A 19,890-nucleotide genomic window follows, 5' to 3' on the forward strand; every position below is an offset into this window, starting at 1 on the left:
TATTTCTAATTAATTCATTATTATTTTATAATCAAAAGAACCAACATTGCATAACTAATTATATATTCAAATTAGTTTTTGAAAGGCAAAGTGTGTTAAAGTAATATCTAAAACTGAAAATTTTTCATACGAGTGTACCAAAATATAATTTAGATGCAAATAACCTTACCCATTATATATTCCAAATATACAGGTAGTGTAGTATTACTATCAACAAAAATACAGAAACCTTGGTCACAAAATCTTATATAACATCATACAAAATAAATTAAATACCAGTATTCAAGAAAGCAAATCACCATCAAAAGGCACTCCAGTTTCGGGCAACCAAGCATCTCCTTCAATGAAACTGGAGACGGTAAAACACTCAGCATCAGTATCATTTATCACATGGTAACCAGGCCAAGTGACCCTGTTAGTAGTATCTGATCCGGGACCAGTATTGCTAAATTCTGCATAATATGTTGTATTTAGAGCAAAGTCACCAGACCATTCTTTCCAACCAGCAGGATCAATCAAGCTATCCATGAATGATTGCATATAAACAGTTCTCGAATACTCCTTCCATGGCCTTCCAAGGTACGTTTGTGTCGCGTTGATGCTGTTGGCCAAGTCATCGGCTGCCTTGATGGTGCAATTGTGTATCGAAATGCCAGTGTTTTGGTTAGGATCAGTTCTGCCTTGTGCTGTGATGGCGTTGAATTGGTTATCCAATGGACGCCGCGGATACATGTTGCAATTCTGAAAAACAACGGCTGCATTGCCAAATATGAAGTCGATTGTGCCATAAATGTCACAGCCTCTGTAGAATTGCCTCAGAGAATGTGCGTACAAGGTGTCTTGGTAGCCTTCAAAACTGCAGCTGTAGAATGTGGACTTGTCAGCTCCATTTCGGACAGCCACTGCTTGATGCTTGGTTGGTCCTGCTGTGTTCCGAAATGTTATGTTCACCGCAACAAATCCTTGCCCAACAACAGCTGCAATAGCATTTGTTTCATATCAACATGATGCCGTAATTATAATGAAATTATTTCTTTAGAAGCCAATCGTGTGAATACTAATTAAGTAATTGCCAAGTAAAAAGCTTGATTGGTGCATAAAATATAAAATGACTCTGAAAATAAGCTACAGAGTCACATGGCTATATTTCAACTTTAGAAGTTTATATAAGAGTAAGAAGAAAATCAATTGACGGGAAAAATTTGAGCATAAAATCTAAAATAAAATATGGTGAAGTAGAATATGTATTTACCAAATGTTGCAGTGTTGAAAGTAGTCCATCCATCAACATAACTTCTATTGCCAGTGATCACAGTAAGGCCTTTACCAGCTCCAATCATCATCAAATTTTTCTTCTGCTTTGGAATTGAAACGTACTCTTCATAAACACCAGCAGCCACATAAATCAAATAGTACCCGTTGCTGCTTCTATCAGTACTATTTGGTGCTGCAGCCACTGCATCACTTATGGTTGTATAATCAGCAGTTCCATTTGGATTCACAACCACCATTTGGTCCACTGACACATTTTCCACAAACTGATCATCATTAGCTTGAAGAAGCTTTCTCCCTGTTACGGACTCATAAATTCTTCGATCACGGCTAGACATTTTCAAAGGTAAATGATCACCATTGATGCCAGGCCTCGTGTTGGAAAGTAAATGCTTTCTTTCTGTTAGCCATCTGCCACCTTTTATCCCTGAAAACCAACCGTGAATCACAAGTGCAAGAGAGACACTGTAAAATTTAGCCCCATTCTGAAGAGGGGCTAAAAGAGCTTGCGTAATTCTTGAAGCTGAAGCGGTCTCTAGAAGACCATCTAAGCAAGTTTGTTGGTTTGTCAAAAGGGCACTAAGCAAAGTATGCAAATCATCAGCTTGCAGGCTATGCAAAGTGTTTGTAGAATTTATAGTATTTGAAGCATGTGACAAGGAGTCTACGTTCATTCCAGCTAAGAGGCTGCAATCTTCGAGTGCACGAATGGTGGATAAGTACGATGTTGATGGAAGCTTGCGGTAATGATCAACTAATGATTGAAATTTTCTAGCTACTGATAAAGATTGATGAACAGAGTATCTGCCATAGTCATGAACTGTACCAGGCTTGTTACCGGGCAAATTGGCCTTGCAGAAATCCGGATGAGGGGTGAATTTGCAAATTGGGTCGAGAGTTGATGAGAATAAGCTTGTAGCAAAATCATCAGCGAGTGAAAGAGAGAAGAAGAGCAAGAGAAAGAGATAAATTATAAGCAGAGTTGACGGATTTGAAGCCATGATTATGAAGCAAAATGTTCGAAGTGGAAAATGAAGCTCGGAAATTAGGCCTATTTATAAATCTTATTTTGCGCTTAATTACTTATCTTAGTAATCAAATGCACATTGAATTTTTTTTTTAAAAAATTTAAAAGGCACCGCCATGGCTGATCAAGTATTGGATCTCATAGAAATTTGTTTCTGGTTATTATAATTAAGATCTCATCTTGTGAAGGTGATGAAGGCCAAGAATTTTTAGTACTAGAAATCTTCATAACGTGCCCCGCAATAAGAGCAAATGAACCTAGAAATCACAACTAAGCTTAGAATTAATCACGTTTCATTTTTTAAAAGAGGAATCACATTCCAATTCACTAGCTTGGACAGCACTTAATTTATAAATTAATCATTTGTCACGTCTTCTAGTCAACGCTTAAACTTGGTGGGTCTTTTTGTCTTGTGCTGGACTCGGAAAGCTGACAATCAAATCTAATTTTTGATGATTTAGGTCAGCTTGCTTAAAATATTTTGAGTTTGTGGAATCCAAGTCTTATTTCAGGTCAATTTACAAATATCAGCAAGTGCATATATAAAATCCAACGTCTCAAATCTGTATATATCCGAGGATGTAAGGGCCTGAAGCAAAACATATCTGAATTAATCAAATGAATTCATCTTCTAGAGGGAGTATTTAGGTACTCCTGTGCATTGCTCCTTAACTAACATTCCTAGGTTTCAACACTTCATATGATATAAATAACGTCTTAAGACGGCATACCACATAAGTCATTTGTACATTCATTTAGTAAAATTTAAATTATAAAAATTAATGACGGGGTATGACTTTCTCAACTCTATATGTTGAAAATTATTAAAGAATGTATTAAAATTAAAACATGTCACAAGAAAGTGATTCTACTCGTGAAGTTTTATTTTTTAAAACTTTGACCATTGTAAGTCAGTAATGAACAAAACGGTTTCATACTTTTGTTTGGTGGGTGTAAAAATGGTCTGACTTGTCGATCTAACCAATACTTAGGACCTTTTGTACCCGTTGTTAAATTAATCTTATTTCAGAGCTGACAATGAACTTATTTGTCGATCTAAAAAAAACCCTTTAACTTAAGACTCGGAATCTTTCAGATTAAACTTGAAGCATTTATCGGTACTTCCCTAGGAATTCCCGTCCCTTCAACGTGAAGACTACTGTAGATGTTCTATTTTATGTGGGTCTTGTAATTCAAGTTCCTTCTAACATACAGAAAAATGACAATGCAGCTTTAATACTTCAGCTAAGAACATGCATTTATTTCCCAAAAGATGAATAAAATAATAGACAAATATAAAGAACCAATCTAGTGTACATATACATCAATAAACTATATAGAAGGCAATTTGGATGGCCTCATGGCCAAAGGGCTAAATAGGCACAAATAAATCAAATTAAGGGTGGCTTAAGTGCCCAATCCTGCTGTGAACCTGATACCGGTACCCGGCAACCAAGCCATCCCGTCGATAAAACGGCCAGCAGTAAAGTATCTAGCTGCGGAAGCGTCTCTAATAATGTGGTAACCAGGCCATTTGACTCTTCCATTAAGAGAAGCACCAGGGCCGTAGTTCCTATATTCACCATACCACAATGTGTTCAAAGCAAAATTCCCATACCATTCAAGCCAGCCTCTAGGCTGAACCAAGCCACTCATATAAGTGTTCATGTAAACTGTCCTTGAATATTGCTTCCAAGGCCTGCCCAAATAAGTTGGCTGAGTGGCCACAACATAGCTATCTTGTATCGAAAACCCGGTGTTCTGATTCGGGTTTTTCCTGCCCTGTGCCGTGATTGTGACCTTTTGCAGAGGTAGTGGAACTCGAGAGTAGATCTTGCAGTTCTGCAGAACGGCTGCACCGTTGCCAAATATGAAGTCGATTGTGCCGTAGATGTTGCACTCGCGGTAAAATTGTCGCAGAGAGTGAGCATAGAGTGTGTCTTGGTAGCCTTCCACGCTGCAGCGAAAGAAGGCTGATTGATCTGAATCAACTCTAAGGGCCACTGCTTGATGGTTCTGGGGTCCGGCTGTGTTGCGAAATGTCATATCTCTTGCTATAAATCCTTTGCCGGAAACAGCTGCAAAGCATAAAGCCATTCAAGAAAAGTTTCATTTCCACACAATGTAAATTTTTTTTTTTTTTTTTTTTTTTACCATGAGATATCCTGGGGAGGGCCCCAACTGTGGAGGCACCTTTAAATCTATACCATAACCCAGACTAAAAGTTCCCGCTCGAATCGAGAGGCACAACTTAAAGAGACTCCATTGCCAGAGGAGACAACACTTTGTTGGTCACGCGATGTAAATTTAATAGTATAAATTTACACGTTATTTATTTTATACATGATATAAGGTCACAATATTCACTATTTATAGTTTGATTGTACTATATATGATATAATATCACAATATTAACTAATTAAGAGTTTGATTGTACTGACCACATAATACACATAATGAACCGAAATAAATTGTCGTCACAGGAGAGGAATATGGTTTAGGAAGAATAAAAATGTTCAGAAGGCATGGTCATTAGGTGCATACCAACGGTGGCAGTGCGAAATGTAGTCCAGCCTTGCATGAAATTCCGGTTACCGGTCACCACAGTGGCTCCAATGCCATCTCCGACAAGCATAATATTGGTTTTCTTCTTCTTCATGTCAACGTTTTCTCTGTAAACTCCTTTCTTCACATATATGACATACCTCCTCTTACTGTAACTTGGAGCCGCATTTATTGCTTCTGTGATGGTACGGTAATGGCCGGTCCCATCTAATGCAACAACTGCATCGGCATGCATTCTTGTTGGTTTCATATCCATAAGCCCTTTATCGCCCTCAGTCGTCCATTTCGGGAACTTTGGGCTTTCGCTTTGTGTATCGTTGATTCGAGGTGGCTTGAAAGGCAAGCTGTGCAACTGAGTGTACAGAGATAACACATTGGTAATGAGTTGCGTAACTTGTTGCAGGCTTCCGTTTATGAAATTCTCCAGACGCCGGTCTGTGCCCTCGAACCCTTCAAGGCATGTGTCTTGGTTACTCAATGCAGCACTTAACCAAGCTTTCAGGTTTCCTTCATAGTGAACATTCTTATCTCCAGCTCGAATCCGTTTCATTTCATCTAAAGACCAGGCCAATTCAGAAACAGAGAAATCTAAGAGCTCTTTGCAGTCTTCAATGGCCATCTGTTCGCGAGAACTGATAGACAAAGAGTTGAACTTTGTTATTGATTGGATTGCCAGTTTTCCTTCATTAAGTGAGGCTCTAAGAGCTGCATGTAAGATTGAATTTGGAGTTTGAGGGATCTCGTTTTCAAGTGCTGTTTGTAGATTTAAGAGGCAAGAATCCTGGTTTTGAATACTTGAACAAGCTAGTGTCATCAGGGCTTGTGGGGATAAATTTTGTTTGTCTAAAGATGTTGCATTGGATAAAGCTGCAAGTGAAGGCGAAAAGATTAGAATTAGAAAAAAATAGGCCAAGCCCATGGTGGCAATGATGAGGAGAAAGGATGAGAGAGAGGAGATGGTTGCGATTTTTTAAAAAGAATACTGAAGAAACTTTATATGTGATGATATGTAGAGAAGGCTTGTTTCCAAAGGAAAGTGTTGCCTTTCGAGGCATAAATTCACTTGCTTTTTTCCTTTTTCCTCAAGTGAAAATCAAGTTATGCTCTATTTAGACTTTAGAGAGCTAGATTTAAAAACATTCCTTTCACTTTTAGGCTTGTTGGCTAAGTTGGCTGCCGCTCTGGGTTTAAAGGTAATCCCAGTTTAAGCATGAGGTAACTATATAAATTGTATAAATACAAATACATATTAAAAATGCCAATTAAAATGGTAATCCTGATTCTAAACTTGGAGGATCAAAAATCTAAAGCAATGGAGTGAATCTGGAACTTTTGCCAGCACATTAAGAACTTTCCAGTTAACCCACCAAAGAAACAAGAAGGTGAACCCTCAGAAACCACACGTTGAAGTAGCTTCATTATATAAAAGCTTTGTTATATACTATACTGTCGGAGGGAAAAAAAGGGATAAATCACAAGGCCGTATGATAAAGTAACCTGAGGAAGTTGAAACACCCACACAAAGGACATACAAATGAGACTGTTTTGTCTTATGCCAACAGAAATAAATTACATTGCAGTAACTAATGCACCTAGAAAATGAGATGGGATTCTTTTGCCACGAGGCGATCAAGGATCTCAGTTTGCGTTACTCATGAAAAGTTTATATCAGTCCCATCTGATCTTGCAACCTGCTGCGTGGAGGGTTTCTAGTATTTCTGAGGAAAGCAAAAACCTGATGGGAGCAAGTAACTTCACCTTTTTGATCCGCATACAACAGGACCTAAGCGCTAGCTCAAAGCCTTCCCTTGTGCAATTGGTGAGGTGAACAAGCTTTGCATCTTGCAGGCGTGTCATATTCCCCATCACCATGCACAAAGCCATGTCTGAGAGAGCACAATAGCTCAAATTTATCTGCCATCATTAATATGGCTCAGCATTTCAGCATAAAATCAAGAACTTCAACTAATGGATAGCAAATTACATGTCTTATGAAATATATAATTAGTAATAATAGATTATCTTAATCAAGTAGTTCTAACTATACCATCAAATCATAACCATACCTGTCGCAAGTTCTGGGAATAGTAGGCCAATGCCCAGAAGCCTGAATCATCAATTTTAGCACAGTGCTTCAAATCCAAGTCTGCCAGTCTCTTACACCCAGCTGCTAGTGCTGTCAAACCTGCACTGGTGATCTTCGTAAGTCCTCGTAATTCAAGATCAGAGAGGTCCTCTATGAAGCGAATATGCTCCATCCCTCTATCAGTAACATTAACACAATATGACAAGTTAAGTTTCTTCAACTTCTTGCAACCATTAGATAATGCTGCTAAGCCATCATCTCCAATACCTGAACATCTGTACCCAACATAAACAAGTAAATGAACCAAACATTGCAGATGAATGATAAATATTTTGCAAATTTAACCTCAGGCTTAAATTACTTGTATAGATCAAGTCCCTGAATCCTCAGACAATTAGAAGCAATGTAGAACAGTCCTTTGTCTGATATATTTTCACAAAGTCCTAGTTTCAAGAATAAAAGTTCTGAACATCTAGAAAGATATTCAAGTCCTGCAGACAAGAAAGTGGGTGTCATTTTAAAAATCCAGATGGGGAAAAATAACAGTATTCATTGAAGAGAGGAGAGGACAATACATTAGTTGTGTTATCTGTTTTGAGTTACAAAATAAACATTGTTATTCCAATAACATTTTATAATGAAACCACTCAAGAGTTATTTACGAATTTTAGAACTCACCTTTGTCATTTACACCATTACAATCAGTAAGATCTATCTCCTCAAGTTGTAGGCAAAATGATCCAAGCTGATAAAGACCCTTTTCAGTAATCATATTGCAGGACTCTATCTTCAGGCATACAAGACCCCTACAAGAATCTGCTATTGCAGAAATTGCATCATCAGTAATCGACTGGCAACATGTTAGGTCAATGGTTTTCAAATTAACACATCCAGAGACGAGTTGTGTGATGCCTGTGTTGGTCACCCCTAAGCATTTGCTCAACCCAATTTCCACAAGAGACTTGCAATTGAAACTGATGGTCTGAAAGCAAGAGTCAGAAATTCGAGCTCCGTCCATTGTGATTGCTTCAAGGTTCTTCAAGTCCCTCATATGGTGGAGAAGGGTTGTGGATAGCTCCTGTTGTAAGAGCGCCATTTCAAGTTTAAGTAAAATCAAACCTATAAATGCTTGCAAAACTGAATAGTTGGGCAATTACTCACAGAAAAACAATGGCCAGCATCGAGCTGCAGAAGCCCGCTATGTCCTCTTATTACAGATATTAATCCAGTTGAACTGACAAATTTGCACCTCGATACAAAAATTGTCTAGAGCATATAGAAAATACATATTATCAGTTAAAATTTGTAATTTATCACTAAAAGCCCACGTATTATGTGTAGTTCTTACTTTTTAATAACTTAAGCTTGCATGTCATAATGTCACCCCCACTAAATGCATGCAGGCTGTTTACCTTCAGCAAAGGGCACCCACTTTCAAGAAACCGCAATCCAGTATCATCTACACAAGGGCAACCCACCATAACCAAAGACTCCAGCTTAGCCAGAGTAGCAATCGAACAAAATGAGTCATTTGTCAGCTGTACCAACAGACAGACAAAATTTCATTAAAATAATCAACACAAATACCATCTGCTTATTTGGTAAGGCAGCCAAAAGAATAATCCTAAAAGCAAAAACATAAAAAAGATTAATCTAATTACATATTCTCAACTAAGTAGCTTTAAGGCCAACTATAGCATTTTAATCCACGACTGGGCATGGAATGAAATAACTAGCTATCAAATATAACCACCAGATAAGCGGCAGGTTAACATTAGGTATCATATAAGTGGTATTTGCCAGACTTGTGCTTTCAAAAATAAAGTTGAAGGTAACAAAAAGGCCTTCAGACTCTCATGAGCCTAAGTTTAGCAGACTTCAGTTTTCCTTTATAGACAAGGCCTTCAATTACAGAAACTAAAACTTTCAAAACTAAAACTTCCATTTCTTTCCTTATCTGTTTCCTTCAATTTCTCGGCAACCAAAAACAGCATTTAGACAGAAAGCCCCAATGAAATCAATACATAATACAAACCTTAAGATAAGAGACATCAAGAGACTTCAAATCAAGACATTTTTTGCACAAAAGATCGATGCCCAAATCACTAATCTCCATGCACCACTTCAAGCTTAATCTCTCCAAATTCACACACCTAACAGCAATCTTAGCCAACCCAACATCTGTCACATTCAAGCACTTGTCCAGCTTCACCTCCTTCAGCCCAGACGCAAACGACAGTGCCGCCGCCTCCCTGTCACCAAACCCACAGCAGTATGATACATCAACACTCTCCAAAAGCGGACACGCACGTGCCAACATCTCCAAACCTTCAAGTATATCCAAAACAAAAACTTTAGTCCAGTAATTTGTTATAAGTGGGAAAAAAATGTAAAAATTATAAACTTCTGCTTCAGTGTCTCCTAAGCTCAAACCTCTATATCTCAACCCAGTAGAGCGACTCAGAATGAGAGACTTCAAGCTTCGAGTCCAACTCAGCGAGAGCTGACTCAAAAGAAACGATACTGTTCCATCATTGACACGTGGACAAACAGAGAGGTCCAAAGTCTTGATATAGGGGTATTTATCAAGCAGAATAAACAAGAACTCGACTCGGAGGACTCGGAGAGTAGTCCGAGTCACCGAATCAACTCGGGAAAACTCTTTGCAAACGAGACGCCACGTCTTACTATCCAATTCATCGCCGATTTTCTCACGAACACGGACCAACAAATCCTCAGTCAACACATCGAGCGCCGATGAACCCGGCATTAAAACGTCGCTAAAACTAACACTTTCTTCTCTCAAAGTTCGAAACTTTAATGTTGTTTTATCTTTTTGAGGAAACTAAGGCTTCTGGGTAATCTTATTTCTGAAAATTAAAAGGCGTTTTAGATCCTTCTATGGATTTTTATTTTTTTTATGTGGGAACGAAGAGAAAGAGAAGGCGGAGGTAGTAGAGAGGCAGGTGGGTGGGCTTAAACAGAATCCGAATTATACTAAACCGGGTTTCTCGGATCGGGTTCATTGTTGTCAACGATGACCGAAATCTCGGGGTTTTTTCCACCGGAAATGAGCGCACAGATTATTTATCCACTATACTAAACTGAAAGAGGAGAAGCGAAGCGAAGAGAAGTGGAAAAAGAAGAGGAAGAAGATGATAAGAGTAATGGTTGAGTATGGAGGGCACCATGATTGTTAAAATGGTGAGGCTGTAATTGATTGGCTGAGACTGAATATGTCATGTGCCCGATCACGTGCTGTTGTCGTTGGTTTTGACTTTTTTAATCTGGAATGGTTCTCATTGGTTTGCCTGTTGTGTTGGCGTGAAGGTTTTAACAGTGGATATTTTGTGGATCGGATGGGAAAATCCAAAATTAAATCAGGCCAACTTTTCAAATGACAGAAATGCCCTTATATTTACAACAACTCTTTTGTTCAAATTTAAAAATGTCTTATTAATTTAATCAATTGACTAGATTTTTAGTGAATTATTTGCAGATTTAATAATTTTTTAGAATTGAATTCTTGCTCTTTTGTTGTATATTGAGTCGATCTTAAAAACCTTATAATTAAATTGAAAATCTTAAAAATGAAAAAACTCGGGAGGCATAATTCCCAAGGGTATTTTGGGGGTTTGAGTTTCAGACACGATGCAGAATATCGCGCACGCAATCACGGAGCAAAAAGCAATCGTGCAGAATTCTTCTTCACCGTTCGATTAGATTGTGATGGCAAGTGATCGGTTCTGATTTGGGACGCGTGATGAGATAATGCAACGACTCAAAATAAGTGGTACTAAAAGTACATAAGATGCTGATGATGTACTACGTACCCCAATTTCCACGAAGCTGATGCGAGGCCGTGCTTACTACTTTGTACGGTGTTTAAGGGACCCACAAGACCTGCAAACGACCGTACCTATCTATCGATCGAACCATTAATTGCGAGAGAGGTAATTACATCCTCATCCCCGTACTACTGAGTTTTCTTAAATGAGGAAACTATTTGTCTCTTTATGCCAAGTAATTCCCTAACTTGATAACTTCTATGTTCTAATCCTTTACCAAGACTACTTACCAAAATAGTTGGACTTTGATCCTCACAATAAGTAGGGTGAAAATTACTAATAAATAGAAGAGTAATAATATATATCCTACTTGAATCTCACATAAATCATGAAACTAAGAGCATTTTAAGTTTTAACTTTGAAATGAAAGAATTAGAAAAATTGAAATGGGTGGAGTCTGGTTTGTAAAATAAAAAAATGTTATAGTTATGAAACTAGTGTGGCACTCAAGTGGAATGGATATCATCAATTAGCAACTCATTTTCACATTTCTTGTTTATATACCGAGAGAATATTTTATCAAATATTTGAAAGTAAATTTAACTCGTGATAAGTTTGAATACTCAAATAATTCAAAGAAACTCGTAACATAGCTTTTCTAATAAGATCTCAATAGATTTTATAATACAAATATCAATAAATTGTAATATCATATTTCAAATAAACAAGATCATTTGTTAAAGTCAACAAGGATTGAAAAATTATCATTAAAAGGGATAATTACTTATGAGTGATACATATTTTTATAAATTTAAAAAAGGTAACACATATTTTAAAATATTCAAGTGGGTGACAAATCGTTAACTTTAACGTTAACCATTTTTGCCCCTAGAATTAATTATAAAATGATATTTATGCCCCTATAATAGTACAAAATGACATTTTTATCTCTACAATTAATTACAAAATATTTTTTTGTCTCTACTCAATTATTTTTTATTTTTAAACAGAAAAATTATTAAAAAAATTACATCTAAATGCAATTAACATACTTTTTTTGGTTAAATCATATTTTAAAAAAAATTCTTGTTGAATCAAACAAAATTTTCTTATTAAATTTAACGACAAAGTTTGATTTAATAAAATTTTGATTCAACAAAAAAAATTTGTGTCATCCAAAAGTAACTAACCCAATAATAGTTTCAGAATTAATCAATGGGGAGAACTGCTGGGATGAGGCCTTGATTTACAGGCATTTCGATAAGATGGATGCTGATGTAATAACCCAAATTCCGCTGCCAAACAGACCAAGGGAGGATGAACTCATTTGGCATTATGGGAAGAGTGGCCAATATACTGTCAAAAGCGGTTACCAGACAGCCCTGAAAATTAGATTTCCAACCATGCCTTCAAGCTCAGAGTCTTCAAAAAATTAGTGGAATATCATTTGGTCTCTTGTTTTGCCAAAGAAGATAAGAATTTTTGTTTGGAGGGCAGCCAAAAACCTACTCCCTACAGCTAAGAATTTGTGGAAGAGGAAGATTGTCCAAGAGCCTAGCTGCCAGCTGTGTAAATTGGGGATAGAGAATGTGATTCATGTTTTAATTGATTGTAAAGCCGCCAAGAAGGTTTGGAGACTATCCCATTTTGATAATGATATTCGTGTAGCCCCTGGGCAGGATATTTTGAGCTTGTTGCATGGCGTGAAAAGAATGAGAAGCAAAGCTGATATAGACTTGTTTGCTGCGATTCTCTGGGCGAAGTGGAATGCAAGGAACCAGTGGCTGTTCAAGGGTAAGCGAGAGAATCCCCAGATTGTGGTGGCTAAAGCTGAAGCTGTAATGGAAGCCTACAAGAGAGTGCAGCCTTCAACTAATGTAAGCAATGGAAATCAGCAGAAAATGGCTCAACATGTTTGGAACCCCCCTTAAGAAGGTTTTGTTAAGGTCAACACTGATGCAGCTACCAATTTAGAACAGAACCTTGCTGGACTGAGGGCTGTTATTAGAGATGAAACGAGGCAAGTCACAGCAGCTGCAATTAAAGTTTCAAAATTCCATGGAGATGTCTTGTATGCTGAGGCAGAAGCTATGGAATAGGGCATGCAGGTGGCGAAAGAAGCTCTTGTGAAAGATCTAATTGTGGAGTCAGATTCGCAAGGAGTAGTCAACTTAGTGAACAACAGGCATGGCAGCAGATCCGAGATCTTTTGGGTGGTATCGGAAATTCAAAAATTAAAGGATAGCTTCGATCATGTTAGTTGTGTGTATACGCATAGATCTTATAATGCCATTGCCCATTCTCTAGCTAAATTAGCCTTAGAAAAATGCGAAACTGTTGTATGGAAGGGTTCCTACCCTCTACAAGTTATGTATCTGTTATCTTCTTTGCATTAATAGAAATCTCTTTTCAAAAAAAAAAAAAAACTAACCCGATAATATATAGTTTATGTGCCAGAGCGAAAACACAAAAAGAAATTTTAAGGGATTTGAATGTTATTATCCCATAAGGAGCACAAAAAGAAATTTACTTGACGTGATGGCAAACGCGTAGGGACCACACAGCCACTTTGGGTTCTAGATGGCTTTAGATTTAGATGAACCAACCAATGCCTGATTAGGATGATTGCTTTTTATTTTAATGATTTATATTTGGTATTTTTCTGGTAAATGTCTTTGTCCATAATACAATATAATATAATGAATAATTTAAACAATGTGATTATATCAACTTTAGGATTGAGATCAAAGTCTTTGATTAATATGCACTGAGAGGGTTTCTAATTTCGCAGGCTTTAGATTAATCAACCCATTCCGTGATTAGGATTATGTTTTTATTTTTTTATGATTCTCATTTGATATTTTTCTGGTAAACGTCTCAGTCAATGTAATGAATAATTTAAACAATGCTATTACATCTACTGTGGAAATTGAGATCAAAGTCATGATTAATGTGTATTGAGAGATTTCTAATTTGGTAGGCTTATGTTAATGAATTGGTGACAAGAGCACAAGGAATTATTTGTCATGTGAAAAAGAAAAATTGGGTACCACTCTCCTCCTTGCAACCCGACATTAAATTTTGATAATTTGATTCTATACAGTCCCCGCTAACAATCAATTAAAGATTTGATTCTGGTTTCTTTCTCCCTGAGTCAGAGATTCGAATGAATAAGCTCTTTATTAGGCAACCGGGCATCTTTAAATTTAATCCCACTTGCATCTTCCATTAAATTAAGCCTTGATTTGTTGGATATCTGCCACTACCAGAACTTTAAAACAATCTCAAAAGACACATACCACATGCAAAGCGCACATGCAGATTCAGGCTCAAGTGCAATCATATTCTGGAAATTGGCAGAAGCATATGCTTTGCTTCCTGGTATGAGAAAACATTTATGTAATCAGCAACTTGCGTATAATTTAAGGCCCATTTTCTGTATGAAAATACTGACACAGAAAAAAAAAATGTAATCTCATGTAATAATTCCTCTCTTGTACAACTTGTCGCCGCCTTCTGCCGGCGAATAATTTTGAGCCGGTGGCCTGCGAATGTTGTCTGTTGATGCAGCCATTACTGCTTTAGCATTCCAGTACCAAGGTTGAATGTATGGTGAGGTGATGGAAGAGGAGGATGACAACGATGAAGGATGAAGGTTAACAGAGCCCCAATCTCTATGTCCAAGTTTTGTTTCCTTTATTCTTCTTCGGATCAACAAACTCCCCACATCCTCCTTCCTCATTTCGGATACACTTCTAAGTATGGAGAAGCATAAAAGAAGTGCCAAAACTGCATCTTCTTCAGGCAAAAGTTCTATTACTAAAAGCTTCCAATTCAATAGAGCTGTTGCTTTCCCAGTCGGGTTCTCGTCTGTGAACCGGACGAGTGTCACAAAACCCTCATCGTCTTCCTCTTCCGCCTCTTTTTCGACTTCGCTTTGCTCCCTCCCTTGATACTGCATTTTCTGCCCTCTCAACAGTACCAGCTGCGGATAAACAATGTTAATAACCGGCTAAATTTTCTATTGCATCAAAATTTTCATTTCTCAGGAATCTTGACATTACCAATGAATCTGGAGATGCTGCATTTTTCAAAGCAAATTTCAAGCCTGACGTCAAGGATGATGATTCCCAACTTATCATCAATTCATCCCCTGTTGAGAAATCCCATGCAGCTTGACATTCTGCTGTAGGTTCTTTTGGTGTTGCTGTTCCTACCACTTTCTCTGTACTAGATGGCAACAATGATGATAACATGTTTAAATTTTTATCCAATAAACCTTACTTCATAAGAAAACAAGTTTGGACTCGTAAATATTCCACAAGATTGATACAACAGAAACTAAAATCCAGCGGAGAAGACTGCATAACACAACCATTACTTGGCCTGAGAAAAAATTATCATAATTGCGAAGCCAAAACAGCCACATAACACAGAATGCGGAATTGTTAATTCTATTCCTTCCCTAGATTAATGTATCATGAGCTGACTTTGGCTCTTGTCAATCATGATATACGGTTATCATAAGTAACAACATACCAGGAGCTCTACCAATGGAACCAGCAACATAAGACCAAAAGCCTTCACGTATCTCTATAATCCTATCCTCCCATTTCACAGCCGAAGGAGTTTCTCCGCCTCTTCTCCAAAATCCTCCTCCCACTCTGAAATTCATTTTCAAGCGTCCATTAGAAACATGCAAAACAAAGATGTCCTAGTTTACTCATAATAAAATCCTCCTTAGATTATAAGGGATCATTACTGAGAACTTTTACCTTATTCGAACAACAAAACATTCTCTGCCTGCATGATCAAGAACAGTACGAGACAACCACCGACCTTCTTGGGGCCGATACCCGTTTAACCGCAGAATTACATCTGATATCATAGCTCCTGAATCATCTGTGACTCTGTCTGGAACACATTTCAATAAGTATTGGGCTTGGACTGGAGGAGTTATGGAAATAACAACCCTAAATTGTTCAATTTCTCTTTCCATCGTAAGTGAGGGTGCTCTCAGTAAATTGTTCCAACGAAATTCTACAGTGCCTTGCAATGTACTTCCTTTGAAGCAGGTGCCACCAGGATGTCGAAGCTCAAGAATTAAACCTTTGGTTCCAAACTCGCAGTATAAATGCCAAACCTTTTGCCATGAATTGTGGGAGAAGCTGGAAATCGGTTTGCCAAGCTTGAGCTCCCTGTGACATCTTACCATTCGTAGACGCAGGAAATCACATTTAATATCCTGTTGCATTGCCTTCATCCCAGATTTGAGTTTCAGAAAGATACATACCTGCCATGTAAGACCAAAATCAATTTCCTCACCAGCTCATTAAAGCACAACTAAGGCCCAATTCCCTTAAACAGTTTGTGGAAGAATTGATTTGCAGTGTGAAAGCATTAAAGCTGACGTAATGCAAAACTAGCTCGATTTTTGGAGTTCAAATGTAAATTAATATGATTCCATTACTGCAGAAAGCATCACCAGAATCTCTTATGAAATGCTCTTCCTTTTTGCAGTTTGTCCATATTTTTATATGGTCCATTATTCCTTTTTGTATCTCCTTATGTCTCAAGGTTAAGCTTGCCCATTTTAGTCTAGAAGATTGAAAGTAGTCAAGATGTAATTAGCATTACCTAAAGTCCATTTCTAAAAAAATAATAATAATAATAACTGATTAAAATAACTACAATTGCACCAAGTGTGAGTTACCAAGAGCAATTTGTCTAAGTGTTTCAAATCATTCATAATTGCTCCTAAGCATACCAACAGTGACAGAAGCAGGATCTTAATTTGGGGTTGCCAAAATATATTGCAAGTAAGTATTTTTAGAAAATTGGGGTAGCCTTGAGGAATAAGTTGGGGGTCATCTTGAAAGCTTTTAAATTTTTACCTTATTTTTAAAAAAATTTCAAAAACTTGCCAACCCAGTAGTTCTGCCTCTGGATACCATCACTTGCTATAAAACAATTCAAGGAATGCAGTCATTTTCCATTACCTAACATTGAAATAGTACTCACTAAGGATTACTGCCCTTTAATAATACAAATTAATCAAAAATCATAAAAGAGAAAAGGACTAAAACACAAAAAGTGCTAACAGCTCTGGCCACAGCAAAAATAAAGCTTATATAATTATAACCTATACAAGCTTTCAAGACCCAAAGAAAGATTTTATAATGGGTTTTTCAAGACCCACGGAAAAATTTTAGAATGGGTTTTTCAGCTGGGCCTGCGACTGGAAATTTTAGAAATTGTTTTAAGGAGAAAACCAAACTTTCAAGAGCTGTAGCCCCCCATATTTCATTCAATAATCTTAAAAAAACTGTAAGTAATTAAACTACAGAAAGTGAACTGAACTGACCTCAAGTAGGAACCTGGGCAACATGGATTTGTATTTGCTGTTGACATCTGTATCCGAGACATTCCAGAAAATAGGTGGCTTGACAGAGGCAATCCCATCAAATTCCAAAGCTAACCCACCTCCAGCTTTCTCATAAGGCAGATCAAAAGTTTTTTCCCATATTTTCTTGGTTTCTTCCACATCTTTTGCCTTCACATTTCCCCACACACCCACCACCTTCCCCATATCATCCCACGTGCCCTTCAAGTCCTCAGCATACACCGTGGGGTAGCTCTGGTTGATTCATTAAAAACTAAAGTTATTTAATGGATCACGTTCACAAAACGTAACAAAGCAATTTAAATTAGAGTCATTAATCACCATCATTATCACAATTCAAACACACACAATATAAGCAAATTTTAGAAACTACTTGTGTGCAAGTTGGTTCAATTAGCAAAATCTCTTCGAGTGGTACAAGAAGTCTGGGGTCCATTTTCATTTTTAATTTCTTATTGTTAAGTAAAATAAATATTAACCTCAAACTTCACCTAATCCTAACAGATGTTCATAGTCATTGAACAAGATTATTTTTCTGAAGTTATAAAAACCAAAAGAATGAAAATGAGACAAAAAGATAAGAGTCTTTATCACACACAACTTACAAACACAAGTATTTGAAAGGATAAAACGCACTGAGGTTAAAGTAGAGAATTGAAAGAGAAACTCATGAAAAGAAACAGAATTTAGATATCACAAAAGAACAAACATAAAATCCAAATGGAATAGACAAAGAGAATTCCAAAAGATGCATGTTGATAGAGAGAGTAACAATGATGAAGAAAACCAACCAGAAGAGTAAGCCACATTAGCTGAATGTCAGAAGCAGGCACAAAAAGAGAGCACCCATCAGAGAATTTCTGCAATATGTACAGGAATCCTTTGTATCTTTGTCTGGCTGCTATCAAATATACAAGCTCGCACATGTATGGCTCTGAAAACTTTAAGTACAAAAATCTTTGCCTTTTTACTTCATCCAATATATCTTCATTTGTAACACAAATTGGATTTTCAGAATCTGAATCCACTTCATTCCCAAAAGGCTCAGATGGGTATTTATGCTCCCAAATTTCTCTGCACCTCATTAAGGCATACTCTTCATTTTCTTCATCAAAAATTGCCGGCTTCCCAATGAGTTTTGAGAACCTTGACTCACAGTATTGCCTGTAACGGACCTGAGAAATATAGTTGTCAACTTTTACATTGCACACCAAAAGTCGATACGTAATTCAACTAGAAATGTCCAATATTTTCTTCGGTTGATGAAGAAAATAGAAGTGAAGTGATTCAAAATTGCTCTCATTAACTAAAAAGAAAAGACAAAATGGGAATTAATTGTCAACTTATTAAACGGTTATTTATTAGAACTATAACTAAAAAAAGGCAAAATTGATCTTTTTCCCCCACTTTCTCAGCAGCCAAACAGAAAGTTGACAAAAAGGAGTAACCAGCTTACCGGGTTCAAGGAATGGCAAAACCAGACCCACTCAATATCAACTGGAGGAAGAATCATAGGTGGCGGGGCCCCCACCGTCAGATCAGACATCAGCGGCATCCACAGCTCCTCATACCTGTAAAAACAAAATAAAAATGATCTTCTGAGCAACACTGACCAAAAAACTAAATTTTATTATAATTTTTGAACCTTCTTATAGCTTCAAGAATTGTTGGTCTCTCATGTAACCACTGAGACTCATTGACAGTTCTCAAGAACCCGATATTTTTTCTAGTAGCAGAAACAAGATCAACACCGAGTCTTATCGTATCAACTTCCGATATCCCGCTGAGAGTTCTTGTCGTTAAGTTGTCCAAAATCTCGGACCCAGCCGATGACATCGTTGAAAAATGAAAACACGCACACACAGAGAGTTAAGTGAAACCTTATGTTATTGTGCTTGTAATTTATTACATAAAACAGGAGCTTTAATTAATGATGATATCTGTTGGCTACAAAGAGAATAAATAATATTTATACGAGGAAGAAACAGTGTTGTGTGTGTCATTGTTATCGTGAATAAGATGGGACACGTGGCAAGTGGGTTTTTGTTTTCAGGTGGTGGGGTTTGTGGGGACTAAGAGAGGAAGTTGAAGATCAGCTTGGGTTGTTATTCCATGGCCTTTGATCATCACATGTGCGGTATTGTTAATGATAATAATATATGATGTAAAGATTAATTACTGTTTTGGCAAATGAACAAAATTTCGTATCGAATTGAAAGACCTTAATTGTAACATCACAAAAATGATAAGAGAGACACTTTGCTTGGACAAGAAAAAGAGTATTTCGTCCGGAAGGTGGTTGTTTCATAAAGGAATTGAAAATGACTTCAATAAATTGTTGAAGTTATTGAATTCATCATTTATACAAATTGGTTGATTATTCTTTACAAAATTGGAATGAATTAATTGTATTATCTATATTATTTCACCAATTAATTGATGAATACCACATTAAAAATCTTTAAAATAAAATATATAACACTACTCAAAAAGTTGAAACTGTATATTTTGCTATTTATTGTGAAATGAAATTACTAATAAATGTGCTTTTGGATTATAAAAGTAAAGTTAATAATTATTGGTTTCCAAGTAAACATGGATGTTTAGTGAATACTTCAACTACGTGGGTGTAATAACACAAGTATCATTGACTCAATGATACATTTATTAACAAGCATGTGATGATAATTGATAAATATCTCTATCTCTATCCGGTTAGTTGGGACACAGTGCCATTTGTTATTCCAAA

The 19,890-nt window shown here is 36.9% G+C and overlaps 4 protein-coding genes across 8 annotated transcripts; all 4 read right to left on the reverse strand.

Annotated features, from left to right (window-relative positions):
- Positions 1-282: 282 nt before the first annotated feature.
- On the reverse strand, positions 283-2,273 carry LOC102628606 (pectinesterase). Its single transcript, XM_006472073.2, has 2 exons — positions 1,253-2,273; positions 283-977 (listed from the first exon to the last, which is right to left on the reverse strand). Exons 1-2 carry the CDS (start codon positions 2,271-2,273, stop codon positions 283-285), a joined length of 1,716 nt encoding a protein of 571 aa, XP_006472136.2.
- Positions 2,274-3,539: 1,266 nt separating this feature from the next.
- On the reverse strand, positions 3,540-6,109 carry LOC102628891 (putative pectinesterase/pectinesterase inhibitor 22). Its single transcript, XM_006472074.4, has 2 exons — positions 4,844-6,109; positions 3,540-4,377 (listed from the first exon to the last, which is right to left on the reverse strand). Exons 1-2 carry the CDS (start codon positions 5,781-5,783, stop codon positions 3,707-3,709), a joined length of 1,611 nt encoding a protein of 536 aa, XP_006472137.2. The 5' UTR covers positions 5,784-6,109; the 3' UTR covers positions 3,540-3,706.
- A 240-nt stretch (positions 6,110-6,349) lies between these two features.
- Positions 6,350-10,126, reverse strand: LOC102629154 (F-box/LRR-repeat protein 3). 3 transcript variants are annotated; one of them, XM_006472076.4, is made up of 9 exons: positions 9,384-10,125; positions 8,986-9,278; positions 8,363-8,488; positions 8,112-8,216; positions 7,863-8,028; positions 7,629-7,766; positions 7,312-7,441; positions 6,931-7,225; positions 6,350-6,778 (listed from the first exon to the last, which is right to left on the reverse strand). In XM_006472076.4, the coding sequence occupies exons 1-9, from the start codon at positions 9,718-9,720 to the stop codon at positions 6,533-6,535; spliced, it is 1,836 nt and encodes a 611-aa protein (XP_006472139.2). In that variant the 5' UTR covers positions 9,721-10,125; the 3' UTR covers positions 6,350-6,532. The 3 variants fall into 3 exon arrangements, with proteins under 3 accessions (XP_006472139.2, XP_006472138.2, XP_052298281.1); XM_006472075.4 differs by having other exon boundaries at positions 7,629-8,028; XM_052442321.1 differs by lacking the exon at positions 8,112-8,216 and having other exon boundaries at positions 7,629-8,028; positions 9,384-10,126.
- Positions 10,127-14,060: 3,934 nt separating this feature from the next.
- On the reverse strand, positions 14,061-19,088 carry LOC102629646 (glycine-rich domain-containing protein 1). Of its 3 annotated transcripts, XM_006472077.4 has the most exons (8): positions 18,787-19,086; positions 18,598-18,712; positions 17,933-18,316; positions 17,103-17,375; positions 15,514-16,031; positions 15,278-15,402; positions 14,803-14,963; positions 14,061-14,723 (listed from the first exon to the last, which is right to left on the reverse strand). In XM_006472077.4, the coding sequence occupies exons 1-8, from the start codon at positions 18,975-18,977 to the stop codon at positions 14,214-14,216; spliced, it is 2,277 nt and encodes a 758-aa protein (XP_006472140.2). In that variant the 5' UTR covers positions 18,978-19,086; the 3' UTR covers positions 14,061-14,213. The 3 variants fall into 3 exon arrangements, with proteins under 3 accessions (XP_006472140.2, XP_024952869.2, XP_024952870.2); XM_025097101.2 differs by having other exon boundaries at positions 17,933-18,305; positions 18,598-18,930; XM_025097102.2 differs by lacking the exon at positions 14,061-14,723 and having other exon boundaries at positions 14,812-14,968; positions 18,787-19,088.
- Positions 19,089-19,890: the final 802 nt, after the last annotated feature.

Source organism: Citrus sinensis, chromosome 5 (genome assembly GCF_022201045.2).
Source record: "Citrus sinensis cultivar Valencia sweet orange chromosome 5, DVS_A1.0, whole genome shotgun sequence".
Classification (NCBI taxonomy): domain Eukaryota; kingdom Viridiplantae; phylum Streptophyta; class Magnoliopsida; order Sapindales; family Rutaceae; genus Citrus; species Citrus sinensis.